General features: G+C 38.9%; 1 protein-coding gene across 17 annotated transcripts in view; it reads right to left on the bottom strand.

Moving 5' to 3' along the window:
* CLASP1 (cytoplasmic linker associated protein 1) overlaps positions 1-16,155 on the bottom strand; it is a 170,504-nt gene that overhangs the window by 52,326 nt on the left and 102,023 nt on the right. For 8 of the 17 annotated variants that reach the window (XM_058839247.1, XM_058839248.1, XM_058839253.1 and 5 more), the window contains 4 exons: positions 15,027-15,194; positions 9,821-9,928; positions 6,194-6,256; positions 2,250-2,353 (listed from right to left, as the gene is read on the bottom strand). In XM_058839247.1, coding sequence (XP_058695230.1) covers positions 2,250-2,353; positions 6,194-6,256; positions 9,821-9,928; positions 15,027-15,194 — 443 coding nt within the window. The remainder of the gene's footprint in view (positions 1-2,249; positions 2,354-6,193; positions 6,257-9,820; positions 9,929-15,026; positions 15,195-16,155) is intronic. The other 9 variants (XM_058839258.1, XM_058839264.1, XM_058839261.1 and 6 more) reach the window with 3 other exon arrangements.

Here is a 16,155-nt window from a genome sequence, read left to right as displayed (position 1 = left end):
GGTGGCTACAGTTTCCCTTAGGGAACTTGGAAATGAGAATTATCTGTTAAAAACTTTTTTTAGGAAGAGATCTATATTCAGCACCTCTTTGCTTACTTTTCAGAAACGTGCAATGAAAGATACCAGAGATTTCACTAGTGATTTCTCTTTCCCCACATATTACTAGCAGCATTTCATTTCAGAGTCTTGCAAAGAAATTCTGATGTGAGGAAGCCACTATCTACAGTACAGCACATTTAATCAACTTCACTTGACAAGTTCTCTTTCAACCCACAGCTCATACACACTGTTTTGAAGATCAACTTCTTCTAAGACCCCGTGGTTAACAGCAAAGTTTCCACCACCCTTTGAGCTCTTCTGACAGACTTAAGCACTGATTCCCAGTATAGACACTGTGGGTTTAGGCCAAGTCCAGCTCAAACAGAAGCAGTGAATCCAAGTGGAATTGTACAGAGGGAGTAGAGGTCACAGAATGACCCGCGATGTTTTGTTTCAATTGAGGATTTGGCTGAAGCCATCTTTGGAGAAGCCCTTTTCATTTCTTACTACATGGAAAAGACAACTCTCTGAAAACAAGGTTACTGGGTAAAAGCTGGCATTGTAACAATCTCTCAAAAGGAGCCTGCACAGGCTTTGTAAATTGCCTGTTGTCAGAAGGCAATGAAGAGAAAACTGGTGTGCTGGGAAAGAAAGGATCAACAAGATTGTGTTGCATCTCTTGAAGCCGTTAGAAATTCAGATTGATCAACCAAGTCAGAAGCACCAGCTAGTTTCCAGCTAGACTTAAGTATTTCCCTTTCAAGTGTTCAACCCTTCAAAATTTTAACATTTCAATGTTACTTAACTTCAAAGCTGTAATATTTAAAAGAGTACTCTGTAAATCTAGCTGAAAATTAAGTCACACCCAAAGAAATCTCAGGGCTCAGCAGTCTATTGAAACACTGACACTCTCCTCCCTTAAGAAACCTGTATTCAGCAGCTGCTCACATGCAGGATAAAGCCTGATTTCGTTTACACAGGCAAACCATTGTCTGTAATTATGTCCTGTACTGCTCTGGTAGCAAATTTGAGGTGCTGAGAGCAGAAATTGGCTCACAAGCTGTTACATTTGGTAATGAAAATGCCCACTAGTGATTCAGCACATTAAATTCAGCAGTGCCATCCATTATATGTACACTGCTCTATCTTTCTTTGTTCACAAATAGTTTCTTTGTTTTGAAAGGTAAATTTTGTAAAAAGGGCCATTTTTCTAGAAGTCCTCAAACAGGTGTCATGAGCTGGGTGATAATCAGACATAAAAAGGAAAACGTTAGCCATCCTTGGGGAAAGTGAATTAGGAAATTGACAAAGGCCAGCTACCACAAACACTGGCAACATGGTTCATCTTCCTTAAAGAGCATCTGAGACAGATTCTGAAAGATCTGTCCCAGGATATATCAGGAAATCCTTGCCTCATTCAGGTCTAGAGCTGGAAAAGTCCCACGGGTACCCAGCTAGCACTGCACAATAATTTCTCCAGCCTCTACACATCCTACCTCCCCCAAATATTCGAGGCACATACAAAGGCTTAGCATGTGCCTTCTTGAAAAGCAGAAGACATTTTCTGGGTTCTATCCAAAAGACACCATAGTACAATAAGATTATACAGGACAGTAACATTTTTTTTAAATGACATAAAATTTACTAGGAAAAGCAGTGAATGTTTGAAAGTAATAGCAGCAAACTAGACAAATACAATTCAACTTATACCATAACTGCATGAGATGGTACAGATTCCATACAAGCCAAGTTAAGAGCTCTCTGACTATCTACTCAGGTGCAAATAAAACAGGGCAGAAACTTGTTCTTGCTGAAACCTAATCAGGAATTGACACTAACAGAGAACACTGTTTTTCTGACAAAATCTTTATGCAGGTAATAGGACTGATGGAAATCTCCAACCCCACAAGTGCTGAGCACTGTGCTGGGCACCCCATGAGAGCCAAGTGAAAGGCAAACAGCTGACTGAACCCATCCTGCAGCTGTAGCACCAAGCCACAGCACTCTGACAACAGATGTGGAGAACTGACATGGAATAAGGAAAAACATACTGCTGCCAGTGTACCCAAAGTCAAAACAGCAAAAGGCAACTCTACAGCATCAGACACTGGCACAATCAGAATAAAGCTATTTAGAAAGAGGAGAACATACGTACAGGTAACTTAAAGCCACTTTCCGGTGTTGGAAGCATTTTGTATTTTTCCTCTTACCAGTGCATCGGCCACAGCAGCCTCCAGGTCTGTGCTGGTGCTCAGGACTCGCATGGCATTCACAGAAGCAGGCATCCTGCCTGGCTGTCCGAGTCCAAACCGGTCTGCACAAAAGACAACAGTGAAAGGGATTGTTAAATGAATTCACATTCATTTGGAATCCTAATCAGGTGCCTGAGTAGTTCTCCCCATGGACTCTGGGAACTCCCAGTGCTTTTCATTAAACGCCCTTTTACCCAGAGCTCCAGAGAGTCTGCCATTAGGGTAAGAAACTATTGTTTGTTGGGTATTAGAGGTAATTTTGGATCCTCAGGGCAACTTTTCATTTATTTATTTTAAGCTAGGAAGCAGGGTATCTACTTTCTTTTTACTCAGTTGTCTCAAAGGCTTATTTTAATGTCAGAGGCAGACATGCCCATCCCAATCTGGCACCCTCAGAAATCAAGAGAGCTTCCCATTAACTTCAGAGAGACAGAACCATGCCCAGTGTCAGAACATGTAAATACTCGAGCACTCATCTATCCTGCAGCCTTTTCTCTCAGGTAAGGATGTGAGACTAGCAGCACCAGATTAGTCTATTTTATGTCTCAAGGCTTGATTAACCAGTAGAATATAACCCTACACCTTCACAGTATAAAAATTAAGTTAATAATTCACTTGTGAAGTGACTCCAATTTCTGGTTCTCTTGAGAAGTAGTCTAAATTCCAGAGCTCTATATCAAAACTGGTTTTAAGCAGACAATATCATCTTTTATCCCTTTGAATTTGATGGCAAAGCTCGCAATGGCATCCAAAGCAATGGCATTTAGTCTAAAATGCCATTTAGATTCCTAATATTAATTAGTTCCCTTTATCATTTGTCCAGTCTACCAAAAAAGTGACTGAAACTAGTTTCTTCAGCAAAGCCAAATTCAGAAAGGTCCACTAGCAGAGCTATGACAGAATCAGTAATTTAAGTATCACGGGCCAGGTTCTGGCAAGCTGAGTCCTTCTAGAGGGGGGCAGATCAGATACCAGATACTGGGATCCTGGCTCTGGTCCATAAACAGGAAGATTGGTTATGACATTCCAAGTCTTTCTTTCAGTGTGGGCTTGTGTTTGCTCATGGAGGACTTCAAATATCCCTCCTGGAACATATGTTACACCTCTGTTCTTGTACCCACACATGCCAACAGGAGTTTTGCCAGCAAATTCAGTGGTTCATAGATCAAGCTGCATGAACCCATTCAAGAGACCTTCAGCTGACCCACGAGAGGGGTCAAGTCACACAGGTCTTTTAATAGTTCATCTATATTTATTTAACAGTGGAAAAATGCTGCTTATCAAATAACTGAACTATATAGTGGATTTGCTAGAAGTTGAGGCCAAACATGGTATTCAGCAGCTTAATCTGTTTTTGGGGAAAATACTGTGTATCACAAAATTTCATTGTGTTCTTCTTTATGGAAGCTACTGCACTGAAATATCTTTTAGGGATTAGCTCGCACTGACATGCATAATTTAAATCAGAGATTGAAGTTGGCCAGTTCTACTGTCCTAATTACAAAGCTTTATTTGAGATTAAGCTACTGCAGGGAAACAGGGAAGATTTTTTTAAAACCAAACTATTTTGAAAAGAAAAAAGCCCCTCCAGACTAATATTTATTTCAAACATAAGTGGTATCTATCAAAATTTACTGTTTCTTAAAGTTACATACTCAGACAAGACATTTCTGATTTACAACAAAAGCACATTTTCTACAAAACACATTACAAGGGGGAAAAAATAAACAAACTTCTTAGAACTACTGCCAAAAAGTAATCAAATCATGACATTTCACAAAGAAATAAAAGCTGTATGTGTTATTACTATCCCCTTTTTTAATGCATTTAGGCTGAAGAATCGCTTCAAATATGAAGATGGAATAGTTCTTTATTCCTAAAAGGGAAAAATCTCTGCATTCTTAACAGAAGCACAGAGACGATAATGAAGTAGGTCTGACTGAAACTAAAGTCACCACCTACAGAGATATATACTCTATAAAGCGGTTCAGAAGACAAGTTCCTAAGTATAAATGAGATCTGGTACAGTACAAGGGCTGTAAAAGTTGAGGTCAAGTTCTGGTTTTATATTTAAAACCAACTCAATTACATTAAACAAGTGTTACTGAGATCAGAAATTGGCTTTAACTTTTGAAACTAGCATGAAAATACCACTGACATTTGTTTTTGAATCAATTTAGTAGTACATTAGAAAAGGGAAGATAGTTGTATTGGGTTTTTTTTTTAAATGAAGAACAAAATGACAAAGTAATTCAGTTGTAGATCAGTTTAAATACCCAGCATAAAGAAACAAAATTGAGCTTTTTTAACACATTAAGTACAGTGTGGCATGCTGGCTATCTCCATAGCTATCAGGAATCTTCGGAACTACTTTGTTCAGTGATTTTTAGATTTGCAACACCCAAGTTACTCTGGGCTTCTCCCCAAGACACTGTTGCCATACTTGAGTGCTGAAATAAGACCATAGGAGAGACCTCAACATATCTCTGGTGAGGGGCTGGGAACACACCTGGCTCCAGGAATAACCAGTACAGCCAAGCCCGGTGTTACTGGGCTAGAAATCTGCAGATTATGCTCTGGCCACATCCCCTTGTCTCCCTGGCTAGATTCGTTCATTATACTTGTTACAAACTTGGTGAAAATTTGCAACCACCATTATTAATCCTGTTTTACCATTTTCCAGAAGAATTTGGCCTTCTGTAGTACACAGCTAACCATACAAAATTTGATTATGCTGTGTATCAAACTACAGGAGCCAAACATGAAGTGACTATCACAGGAAGCCAAAAGCAAACAAAGCTTAAATCTGTATTACAACTGAGCTATTTTAAATATTTTTAATTATTTTGGTTAAATACAAATTCAAATTGTTATTTGAAAAATGCCAGTCAAATCAGTTTGCATCACTTCTGTTGAGTAACATGATAAGGGAAATGTTTTGAGACTTTTAAGTGATAGCCATTTAACTAGACTCATGAGAAAGAGTATTTTTCACTCCCTATTTGAAGGATGTTAATTAAGTAACTTCCAGTAGAACAAAGTCCTTATATGATTTTAGCCTCCAAGAAAACACTGAAGCCCTCATCTTCTACATTATCTTTGTCCCCACAGTTAAGTCTCTGTTGTCTCAAAGCTAACACACCTCATTCAATTCTTTTTAAGGTTCCAAGTAAAATATCCTCATTTCAAAAGGAATTATGTGTTCTCCATAACTGCAAATCCAGTACAGGGGTGGGACAGAAGCAACTGGAATCCGCAGATTTTTCTCATTACATGTAACCATCAGTCACCTTATGCAAAGCCCAGTGAAATTAAGGGATTTTTTTTTCTTTCAAAAACTTCCATGTACTCTGGACAAGGCCTTCAGAATTACATGAAGGATGGATCAGCATGTTTTATGCTCCAAAGTTCATTTTGAAAGCTCATCAGGTGCTTATGTTTTGCTACTTTTGTGTATTCTGGAGGGGATCCCACTTTCATTAACAGAGAAAGGAGTCCAGAATATTTAGTAATAAATGGGATGAAACCCTTCAGGACCCTGTCCTAGGCACTGGAAAGTGCTACACTGCTAAAGAGTGAATGGAATTTGCAAGTACTCTGCATCAGTCAGGATTTAGCCGATGCTGCACAACTGATCCAATTTAGAGGAGAATTGAGAAAGCCCTGGATCACCCTTTGTTTAAACACTGTTCACAATGTTCCTAAAATACACAAAATCAAAAACATTCAATAAATGAAACTCAAAACAAAAAAGCCACGTTGAACAAAACCAGAACAGAAAGCCCCGCAGTGGTGAGAAGCACATGCCAAGTGCTGGCTGATGCACACGATGGCAAATGTTAAGATGGTATAAAACAAGACTACGTATAAGAAGCGGATTCATGCAGTTAGCGCTTGTTCACCTGACTGCCCAACAGAATCAGCAGTGGAGAGAGCACTAGTGGACCTGGAATGACGTCGAGAAGCTGCAAGTAGAAGGAATGGCAACACCCACAGGATTAACACACATTGAACCCGAGACAGAAAATGCCACAATCCAAAGGGGATGCGTGTGACCGCTACCGGCAGAGGTGTTTCATAGTGACAGGGAATGGCGCTGTATGTGGATGCGCAACAGGTACGGTGCAAGCCCCACAGCGACGCCTCCGCCTGTAGCTTCCCCCCTTCCCCTCGTGACCATTAACACGATGCATGACAAAACTCATTTGGAACAGTCCCAAACCAGGTGCAGCTCAGCAAAAACACCCTGATGCACATCAGTCACGTTCCAGACCTGCAGGTCTGGCAGGCGGCCGTCACGAGAACGTGGAGCACATAACTACAGAGAAGGGTTTAGATGTGTCTGATCTAAACCCCAAAGTGAAGCCATGAGGAATGGTTACGAATTGTGCTTGCAGGTATTTTTCCACAACATTCTAGCCTATGCATAATAAAACCAATGTTAACAAAGAGAAAGCATAACACAGAAGTAGAAAGAGTCATACAGGGAGGTCACCAACCACTGTAAAGGTCCTCAGATTGGTATCTTTTCCAGGTAAACACATGTACACACATATTCAGATGTTGCTACTTCCAAAGGTCTCTTGCTTTTAACAAATTTTGCATACATGTTTCTTGAACCTCAGTATGTACATGCAGAGCTAAGGAGAATATGCACATCACACACCCATCTAGAATCACACATGTATACAAATTGTTAAAAGCAATGGAGCGCACACAGTAGCAGAGGAGCCTAAGCCAAATACAGCTCACACTTCAATTCCCAGTTGTTAGCAGCACATCAATCACAAAATGCCTTTGGAGAGATTTTCAGTTCTTGGATTCAGCATACAAGTGAGTTCTTTATGAAATCAAATGAAAAATGGGCCCAGTCATTCCCAAATTACAGAAATTTTGTCTTTCTAAAAGAAGTTTTCCCTATGTCTTGCAATGACATGCTCACCAGCTCAAAGCAACTGACCCAAGAAACAGATTGTTCATTTAAGCAATTCATCACCACAGACTCACTGAAGGCCTTGCTGCTTTAACATCATAACTAGTACTGTCAAGAAACTGAAAAAATAAAGCAGAATCACCTTACAATACAAATAGGCTTTGTCAATTATGCACCTAAGTGTGCAGCAGAAAAATTCTATGCCTTCTTTTTAAGGCAAAGCATTCATAAACACAAATACTAATATAATGAAACAGGAATCAGCAATGTGAGAAAAATAAAATCTTTGTTTTTTTTGACTTTGAGAGCTTCACTAAAATATGCAGTGTGGCCTTTGGCCATGGAGAACACATGCATTTATTCAAGAGAACAATTCCAGTGACACTGTGAGTAAACTCATGAAAGATTTGCATGATCAGTGCAGGATTATGGACTGAACCTCACAATTAAGGTTTGTAGGTCACAATTGCTTTCCCCCAAGCCATCCACTGTGCCCCTGTGGACACCACTGCAAGATCAAGGCCCAGGGAGAAACAAGAATAAGAAAAAAAATTTAAAAACCCACATCTCTGCAAGGAGGCTGAGTACAGATTCACTCTTGACTGTTTTTACTAACTTATGAAGTGGGACTCATGATACACAGACATGCATACCTGCACTGCAGCCCCAAAACAAGCTGCAAAACAATAGGATGTCAGTGCTGACGCTGACCATAATACCATTAAATGCAAGAATCTTGTAATTTACGTTTAGTTACTCTGAGTATAATTCACAAATATACAAGTTAATCATTATAAGCAAAACCAGACCATGCACAGCAGGATTATATTACCTTTGCATTATTGCAAGATTAACTGGGTTCTAAAAATACTGTAAGAGAGCCACATTATTTTGTCTTGAACTGACATACATAAATTTCTCTGAGATTAATTACACACCACGTAATTAACCAGTTCATGAACATGTTTGATCTGAAAGCATTTCAATAAAAATACAAGAAAAAGGTAATGGGGTAACAACTACATTGGGTTACTGTTGTTACATTGATATTCCCTCCCCATGTAACCTTTATGACCTAATAATGTATTTCTAGAAATGCATTACCCTTTAGGTAATCAAAAATAATGAGCTAAAATGAGATTACTCTTTCCTCACAATTTCCTCACAATGAAACAGTATAACGCACATCTGTAACTGAGACTGTAGAGTTGGTGTAAGAGTCAGACTCAGCATTGGTGGAAGTGTACAAAGCTCACACCAACCATGGTTCTGATGCATTGCATTTGCTTTTCAGAACAAAGGTTCAAGACAGTACTTCAATTACTGTATTTTCAATAAAATAAAACACAGCACAGTGACATAGAACACTGACGAGTTAACACTGAAATTCAGCCTACTTATACATTTTGGCTGGAGAAAAAAAAGCTTTATCCAAAATTGAAGCTAGGCAGGTTAACTATAAAAATAAGCTACATAAAAATATAAAAATATTTTTAATAAAAAAACTATAAAAATAAGTTGTGGATCTACTGACTTTTTCTAGATCTGGTATGAAATCAGCTTAATTTAATCAATAAAATGTTCGTATCTTAAAGAGCTATGAACCAAGTTAGGAATCAAAGCTGAACTCTTTCCATTTTTCACCAGAAGTTGAGATATTAATGTAAACAGATTGTTTTATAGCTCAATATAATGAAGTCATTGAACACAAAAACTTCTCCAATATTAAAACTTGTGCTATGTTCCATTTACACACTACATCATATATAACACCATTCTTCACTGAATTACTACATAAATGAAGAGGGCTTGGAGATCAACTGTATTTCAGGTCTGAGATGACAGGTTTTGATACAAGAAGAAATGTATTTGGTTGAATATATGGTATGGTATTTGATCAGAAACATTAAATATCTTGCTGTATTCAGCATTGTGCAGAAAAACTTCTGCATATGGTAAGTGTAATGAGATTTTCTATTTGTACTGTACACTTTAATTGCAGTTTAATGATGCTCCTTTAAAATCACAGTCTTTCCTTGGTTTTAGTCTGCCTGACAGTTTCCTACAAAACAGCATGTGCAACTTAACTGGTGACTGACTGTCCTGTAAAACCTCTGCAAAAAGAACTGCTATCTCCACTTGAGGATTCAGGATAGAAATTATATACTGTAACTGTACCTAGCTGTAAGAAAATCGAATCATGAATAATTGAGTCACTCAACAACGGGCTACAATGCTACAGAACTACTTGACTGTGACCTAGAAAATCCAGGCTTGCCCTCCCATAGATTTCCATCAGTGTTATTAAGCGAAGCACAGCAGCCCAATACAAGCTGATTCAATGAAACTAAAAATTGCAAAAGTTCAAACTAAGCTATTTCCCTGCTAACAGTGAAATGCTGAGAACCAGAATTGAAGCATGCAGAAGAAAACAGAAGGGGGAAAAAAAACAGGGTTGGAAATGGGGAGTGTCAGGAATCCAGAGGACAAAAAAGAGCTCATTCCACCTAGCAGTGTCTTGAAAGGGCAACCACAACAAGGGAAAAAAGGAAAAAAAATATTGACCCTTAAAGCTCCAATGCCTACATGTACTCACCAAGTGGAGGGAAGCCCCGAGCAGGGCTTGTATCTCGACTGCTCTCACGGCTGGTATCACGACTGCACCCCTGACTCATGCTGGGTCGGGGGATACGACTGCTCCGTGCTAGCATGCAGCATGGAGAGTTTCAGAGAAGGTGAACAAGTTTAATGAGGACAGAAAGCTCAAAGTCAAGTCACAGTTCTGTTAGTTATGGTAATTATTACATCAGTAATTACAATTTGCAGCAGCCTGCTCAGGCTCTTTACAAACCAACTACCTTACATGCTGAGCTGTGTTTGTGATGTGAAATTTCAGCAGCATTAATGTCTGGCTGACAGTCTGCTTTTTCTTAAGCAATCCAAGTTTTGTTATTCAAGTAGAGCAGGAATCTTCAATCATTTAGGGAAGCTCTACTGTTGCAAAACAGATGAGGCTGAAAGAAACCCTTCCGGAATATTTCTTCCTTAATTTTAAAATAAACACCCTTCTGGAACAAAATAGCATACAAAAAATTTCTTTAAATAATCATTATACTGGTATGATATTTTTACATAGATTTGCCTTTCACAATAGGAGTTTTTTTAACAAATATCCTAAGGAAAAAAAAGGTGTACTGCACGGACTTGCAAAGATATCTTTCTCCAATGAAAGATACTGGGAAAAACATTTAGAACCTGAATACCTGAAAGACAGGTTAAAAAGTGATTTGAATTTGAAGAGAGCAGCAGCTTCAGATATTTAACAGAAGCTAGCTTCTGCTCCTCAGACATTTCTAGAAGTTTATCGTCATGGTTCTATATGCACACAGTTTGAGACATATGAACACTTCAGGGAAGCTTTAAACTATATTCTTTACTTGGACAAAACCCTACATGCTTGCAGAGGTTTGAGACCCTGCATGTTTTAAAAATGTTTGCAGAAAGTTTAGTAAGCCTGATAGAGAATACAATATTTTCTTAGGGCAAAACCCAGCAGTTAATTGTCAGGAGAATTTAATGACAAGGGGGATTTCCCTTGCTGTTTTGAAAAGGCAGTAGCATATTTCAAGTGTTCAGGAATCACCAATGAGGAGTTTTCTCAGGCACAGACTAAAATGTAACCTACCAGCTCTGATGACAACACAGTAGTGGTACTTACTTATGTGTAACATGAAGGTGCTAATACTTTGACTGTATCCTCGTTTTTATAAAAATAATGGCATTTGCATGCTTCAGAATATATATATATATTCTTACAAATCTCTATTGGTTTGTATACTTAAATGCCTAGACTCAAGCTGAATTTCCTCTACAGTGCTTCAGTGCTCTCACATATACTGGATATATTAGCATCCTTCAAGCAAAACAGTACAGAACAAAATAGAAACTTTCATATTCAGGCTTTAAAATTAAAATAGAGACTTCTGCCAGATTCTTGCTTTGTCAAATCCCTCCCAGTTTTGCAAAACCCAGTTTATATCTCTCAGATGAATTAATGGTTCTGATGGTTGACCTCTGATGTCAGACAATGCAAGATGAGCTATCAACCAAGCTGATTAGATCACCATAATGTCTAATGGTACTGAGTTAGATGGTTTTACAATAAATAAGACATACTAAATTATAAGAACTGGATGAAATTAGGGTCCATGAGTACAATAATACCATCTCAGATGTACAAGGGAAAAAGCTGACAGGTGAATTACGGGTAAAAGTAACACTAAAGCTCTCCACACAAATAATTGGTTTGAAATTGCAGACCTCTAGAAGCAAACTTCTCATTCTTGGGTCACATGCTTGGATGTAAATAATGGCAGCCTTCACATCAGGTTTGCACAAGCAGTCATTTCTCTTAAACAGAGAAGATCTGCCCATTTTTTCTATAGTACAACCCTACTAAAAACAGTAAAGGCTCTTTAGAGAGGGAGAGATGTGAATGATTAAAAAAATTAGTGGATGCATACAATAGATTCTCCCATACCAGCTAACAGCAGAAGCATGAAGAAAATGCACTTTAACTGCACTGTCCTACATTAGGAGGACAGTGCTACGGATGAAGCATAATACTGACTGCACAAACAGAACACCCAAAGCCAAACACTGGGTATTTCAGGATTAATGGTCAAATAAAAGGGTTGCATGTTACTGGATACAGAAGAAAAGCAAAGAAAAAAAAATGGATTGAAAAGAACTGAAGGATGAGTCTGCTGTGGACTCCCAGGCACCTGCCTCACATTTTCACCACCATGTTGTGTAGCGAGGATTCTGTATCAGCTACTCAGACTATTTCCTTTAGACATTGCCAGCAGTAAAGGCCAACAGTGCTGTCATTTAGCTAAGTCTCTCATACTGTGACAGTCTGTCTCTGCAGTGCAGGGAGCAAAAGCAAGTAAGACAGACCAAGTCTCAATTTGAGAATTCTCAATCCCCAAAAGCTGGAAAGAAATCAAGTGCATGAGTAGCAAAATGGATTAAGAGGAGTAGGCAGCATGAAAGCAGACAGTGTGACCACAGCCAGTTCTGCTGTGACTAAGTCTAGGACAGGACAAAGATGGGTTGTTTTCCAATAATATTCCAACTTTCTAATGTGTACTGTACATCTAAATTTTACCAATTTCATCTGGAAAGTCAGAGCACTTAGACATGGCCCACACCATTATTAAAACACACCATTAAGCAGTCTTATGCCACTGGAACCCAACAGATGCAAATATCACCAGCAGAACATGAAAGTACCCCTTGTTTATCAATCTACCACTTGGAAGAAACTGGTTAGGATATGAATTTTAATGATTCTTAAGTGGAGACTAAAAATCAGCAGACGCTTTCTTACATCAATACTAGCATTTTAAAGAGTCTGAAATTTTGCCAAACAGCCAAAGGAAAGTTCTGCAGTGGGGAACACCCAGACAAGGCAAGTCAAGAACTGCCTGCAGATTTCCAATAAACGTACACAGCATAACCCCCAACAGAAAGAGTGCTGCTGCATGAAGCTGGTAGGCAGCTGTACTTGCTCCACTTTTTGGAGAATGGCTGTCTTGAATCTCTCACTTCATTCAGATCCAGCTGTGCCATATGATCTGCAGAGCATCTAAGAGAATGTACTTCAGACTGATAATTTTCAATCCATGGGAAATAGGTATCACCTGTTTGAGCAGATGATCTCCTTCAAGGGGCCCAAAGAAAAGCTCAAGATTAAGTGAACTGCACTCCTCCTTCCCAAAGAGGATATCACCACTAGTAAAACTCACTGAGCAGACAGCAGAGGCAAGCTTAAAACTGAAGTGTCACACATATGGCAGAGCCATATAGGTGACCACAGAGGACCTCAGCACACTGAATGTGCCTCATGCTACTTCTGGGGAAACAAAACCTTCTTCAAGGTTCCCAGCACACAGAAGGAATCTGCTTCATGGATACCTTTAGTCATCATGGAAATCAAAGCTAGAAGCAAAGTACTGATGCTAACAGGTATCCATACATAGAGGGCTCTATTATTGCTACTGCCCCAGGAGGGCCTGAAAAACTCCAAGGGCCGGTTTCTGTATTTGGAATCAAGGTGAGTGGGAGTCTATTTAATGAAATGAACAAACAAAATAAAATATCAAGGAAATATAGAGACTGAAGCAACACAATAAGAAAGCATAAAATACTGTTAGCTACTATTTTAAGAAGTAATAAGTACAATGGAATAATGGTATATAACTGACAGCTCAAAAGCTATCTCCATCTGGGTCAGTATCACAACTTTCAAAATCCAATCAATAGACAGAATTTCTGCAACCGAACAGTAAAATGTCAGACACTCCTGTTCCCGTAACAGCTCAACCCAGGCTGTGTTCATCAACCTGGGGGGAATAGGTAAAAGCCACACATCTGGTACATGTCAGAGCTCTCTCCCACTCTCAAAGAACAAGCACTGGTGTCCTCAGGGACTACATCAATGAAATGAGATACAAATTACTCTTTTAAAAGAATTCAAGGCTCCTGTAATATACCTGAAAGCAGGCAACCCAAGAGTGAGGATTTTACACAAGGCAATTTCCCTTCAGGTGCTCAAGAATGTTTCAAATCAGACCACATAATATGATGATCAGCTTAAGCATGTGTGATGGTACCATCCACCAGCCTTTGCTTCCTCCTAAAAAACAATGCGCTTCTACACAGTGTAGCAGAACAATTACCTCTAGTATTTGGGAGGAAATTTACATTTTAAAAGCAACAAACAGAAAAGCACAATGTATTCATAAAGAGCCCATAAAATAGATCAGACATGAGAAGAATACTGAATTTGGAAAAGCAGTCACAATGAATATGCAGTATTTTTTATGAACCATAATGGTACATACACTCAGGTGCTTTCAACTCATTTCAGTATACTGGAAAGAATGAATAAAATACTTCTTTATTAACAACCTCCTCTAAATAAAAATGCAGCTCAAATGTAAAATATAAAACAATTGCTATGGCAATAGTTATAAATTTAATTGCCAACAGTAAGGCTACAATTTCAATCTATTTCAATCTACTAGTAAAGTCTTTGGAGAGAAAAAATAATTTAGTATCAGTATCATTTAAAATTACTGACAAACTTATAATTTCTAATAAATGAAAATGTTCAGACAGCACACTGAATACCTTTCCACTTCAACTCAGATACACAAAGTTTTATATATACAAGATTTACTCACCTGACTTAAAAAAAAGGTCTGCTGATAAATTTGAAAATAGAAACTATTACTCAACAGTCACTGAGATAAGAGTATTAAAAACAGAACAATTAATACATAAGTCTAAAACGTGATCTAAGAACATGGCTCCAGGATATTAAGGTTGAGAGAAGCAAACCATTTAAGATGCAAAATTTATAAAATAATCCAAGAAGGTGCTTTTTGCCCTTGATTCCATGTGACTGTAAAGATTGCTCCCCTCATTTTAGGACTAAGCTTAAATGAGGTCTTTTTGCTGAGATGGTTTTTCACAATTGTTCTTGCTTCCTGATCTAATAATACTGCTCATGTTGAATTTCAAACAGAAAATACCTCACGACATCTTTAAGTTTACTTTGAAACCATAAGCTCAACCTGGAAAATTGAAATTACTCTCCTATAAACCACAATCACATTAACCTGTCAGCTGAAAAACTCAGAAAAATAACAGTACCATAAACAATTTCCTAGTCAAGAGGAAGACCCCTCCTTCAAGCACGCTGGCCAGCATGTCAGTGCAGTGACTGTTCTTACCTAGGCCTATTCTGTTGGGACTCGTCTCCCGACTGCATCCCTGGCTCCGAGGAATCTTGCTGCGCTTCTCTGAGGATGATGGCACTGGCTGGACTCTGGATGTTCCACTGCTCAGGCCACCATAGGAGCTTCCTAAGAGCTTACCCGGAGAGCTAGACCGGCTACCAGCTAGAAGAGAACCAGAAATAAAGAAAAAACAATTAAAAGCCCCCAAGATTTTAAACACACTGGCAGCAAAACTGGAACACAATCAGCTCTATATAAGAATTTAATCCAAATCCCTCAGAAAATTAATGGAAGTGTCCCCTATAAGCTTTCAAGAAGACTGAGGAAAGCCTGTGGACAATGAACACTGACATCAGCAACCCTCTGCTACCCACAGAGATCAAGCCCAAAGCAGACACTGCAGTGTATGAACACCCAAGTTGGCTTTAGGAGAGCTTGTGGAGGTGCTGGAGCAGCCTTGCTGCAGCAGCAAGGGATTTCCAGGCTGCCTTATCTCCTCGTAAAGCAACACCAACCAGGCTGAGTGCAGAGCTGTGATGCAGTGCCCTGGCTTCTGGCACAGGTCACTCGCTGCAAAGCAGCTTAGGCAGGTTCGTGCTACACTGTAATGCTGGCATTGCTTTTCTGGAATAATTCAGTGAAGGAAAATAAAATACCCACCACATCTGAACAGATCAGCACAATAATGGGTAAATCCCATGAGCCTCACACTCAGAGAGGTGCTGGGTTACTTAGGTCTGGCTGGTTAAACCTAAGTTATTTCTTTTTCAGATGATGAAAATTTTTAGCAAGTTGAATAGTTAGCCTGTTTTATTTTTCCTTGTTTGTTTGAATGGTCCATGACAACTTTACATTTCTTCTAAGAAATAAGTATGCAAGTCCCTGAAAATCTGCTGTTGCCATTACTATTTCTGACATTGAATTTATTTGCTGAAACAGCCGAGAAAAGTATATCTGAAAGGGTTGCAAGACCATACTCAGGCAAGCTCACATTTCAAACCAATATTCATACTAATTTTTTTCTGAAATGCATCTACACATCTCACAAAAATTTCACTTCCAGATACTTTTACAACTAGTATGAGTTGAAGACTGTTCTTCTGTACTGATTTAAGAAGCTATG

Source organism: Poecile atricapillus, chromosome 5 (assembly GCF_030490865.1).
Source record: "Poecile atricapillus isolate bPoeAtr1 chromosome 5, bPoeAtr1.hap1, whole genome shotgun sequence".
NCBI classification, from domain to species: Eukaryota; Metazoa; Chordata; class Aves; order Passeriformes; family Paridae; genus Poecile; species Poecile atricapillus.
The sequence above is the reverse complement of the archived record's forward strand: the minus strand, read 5'-3'. Positions and strand labels throughout refer to the sequence as shown.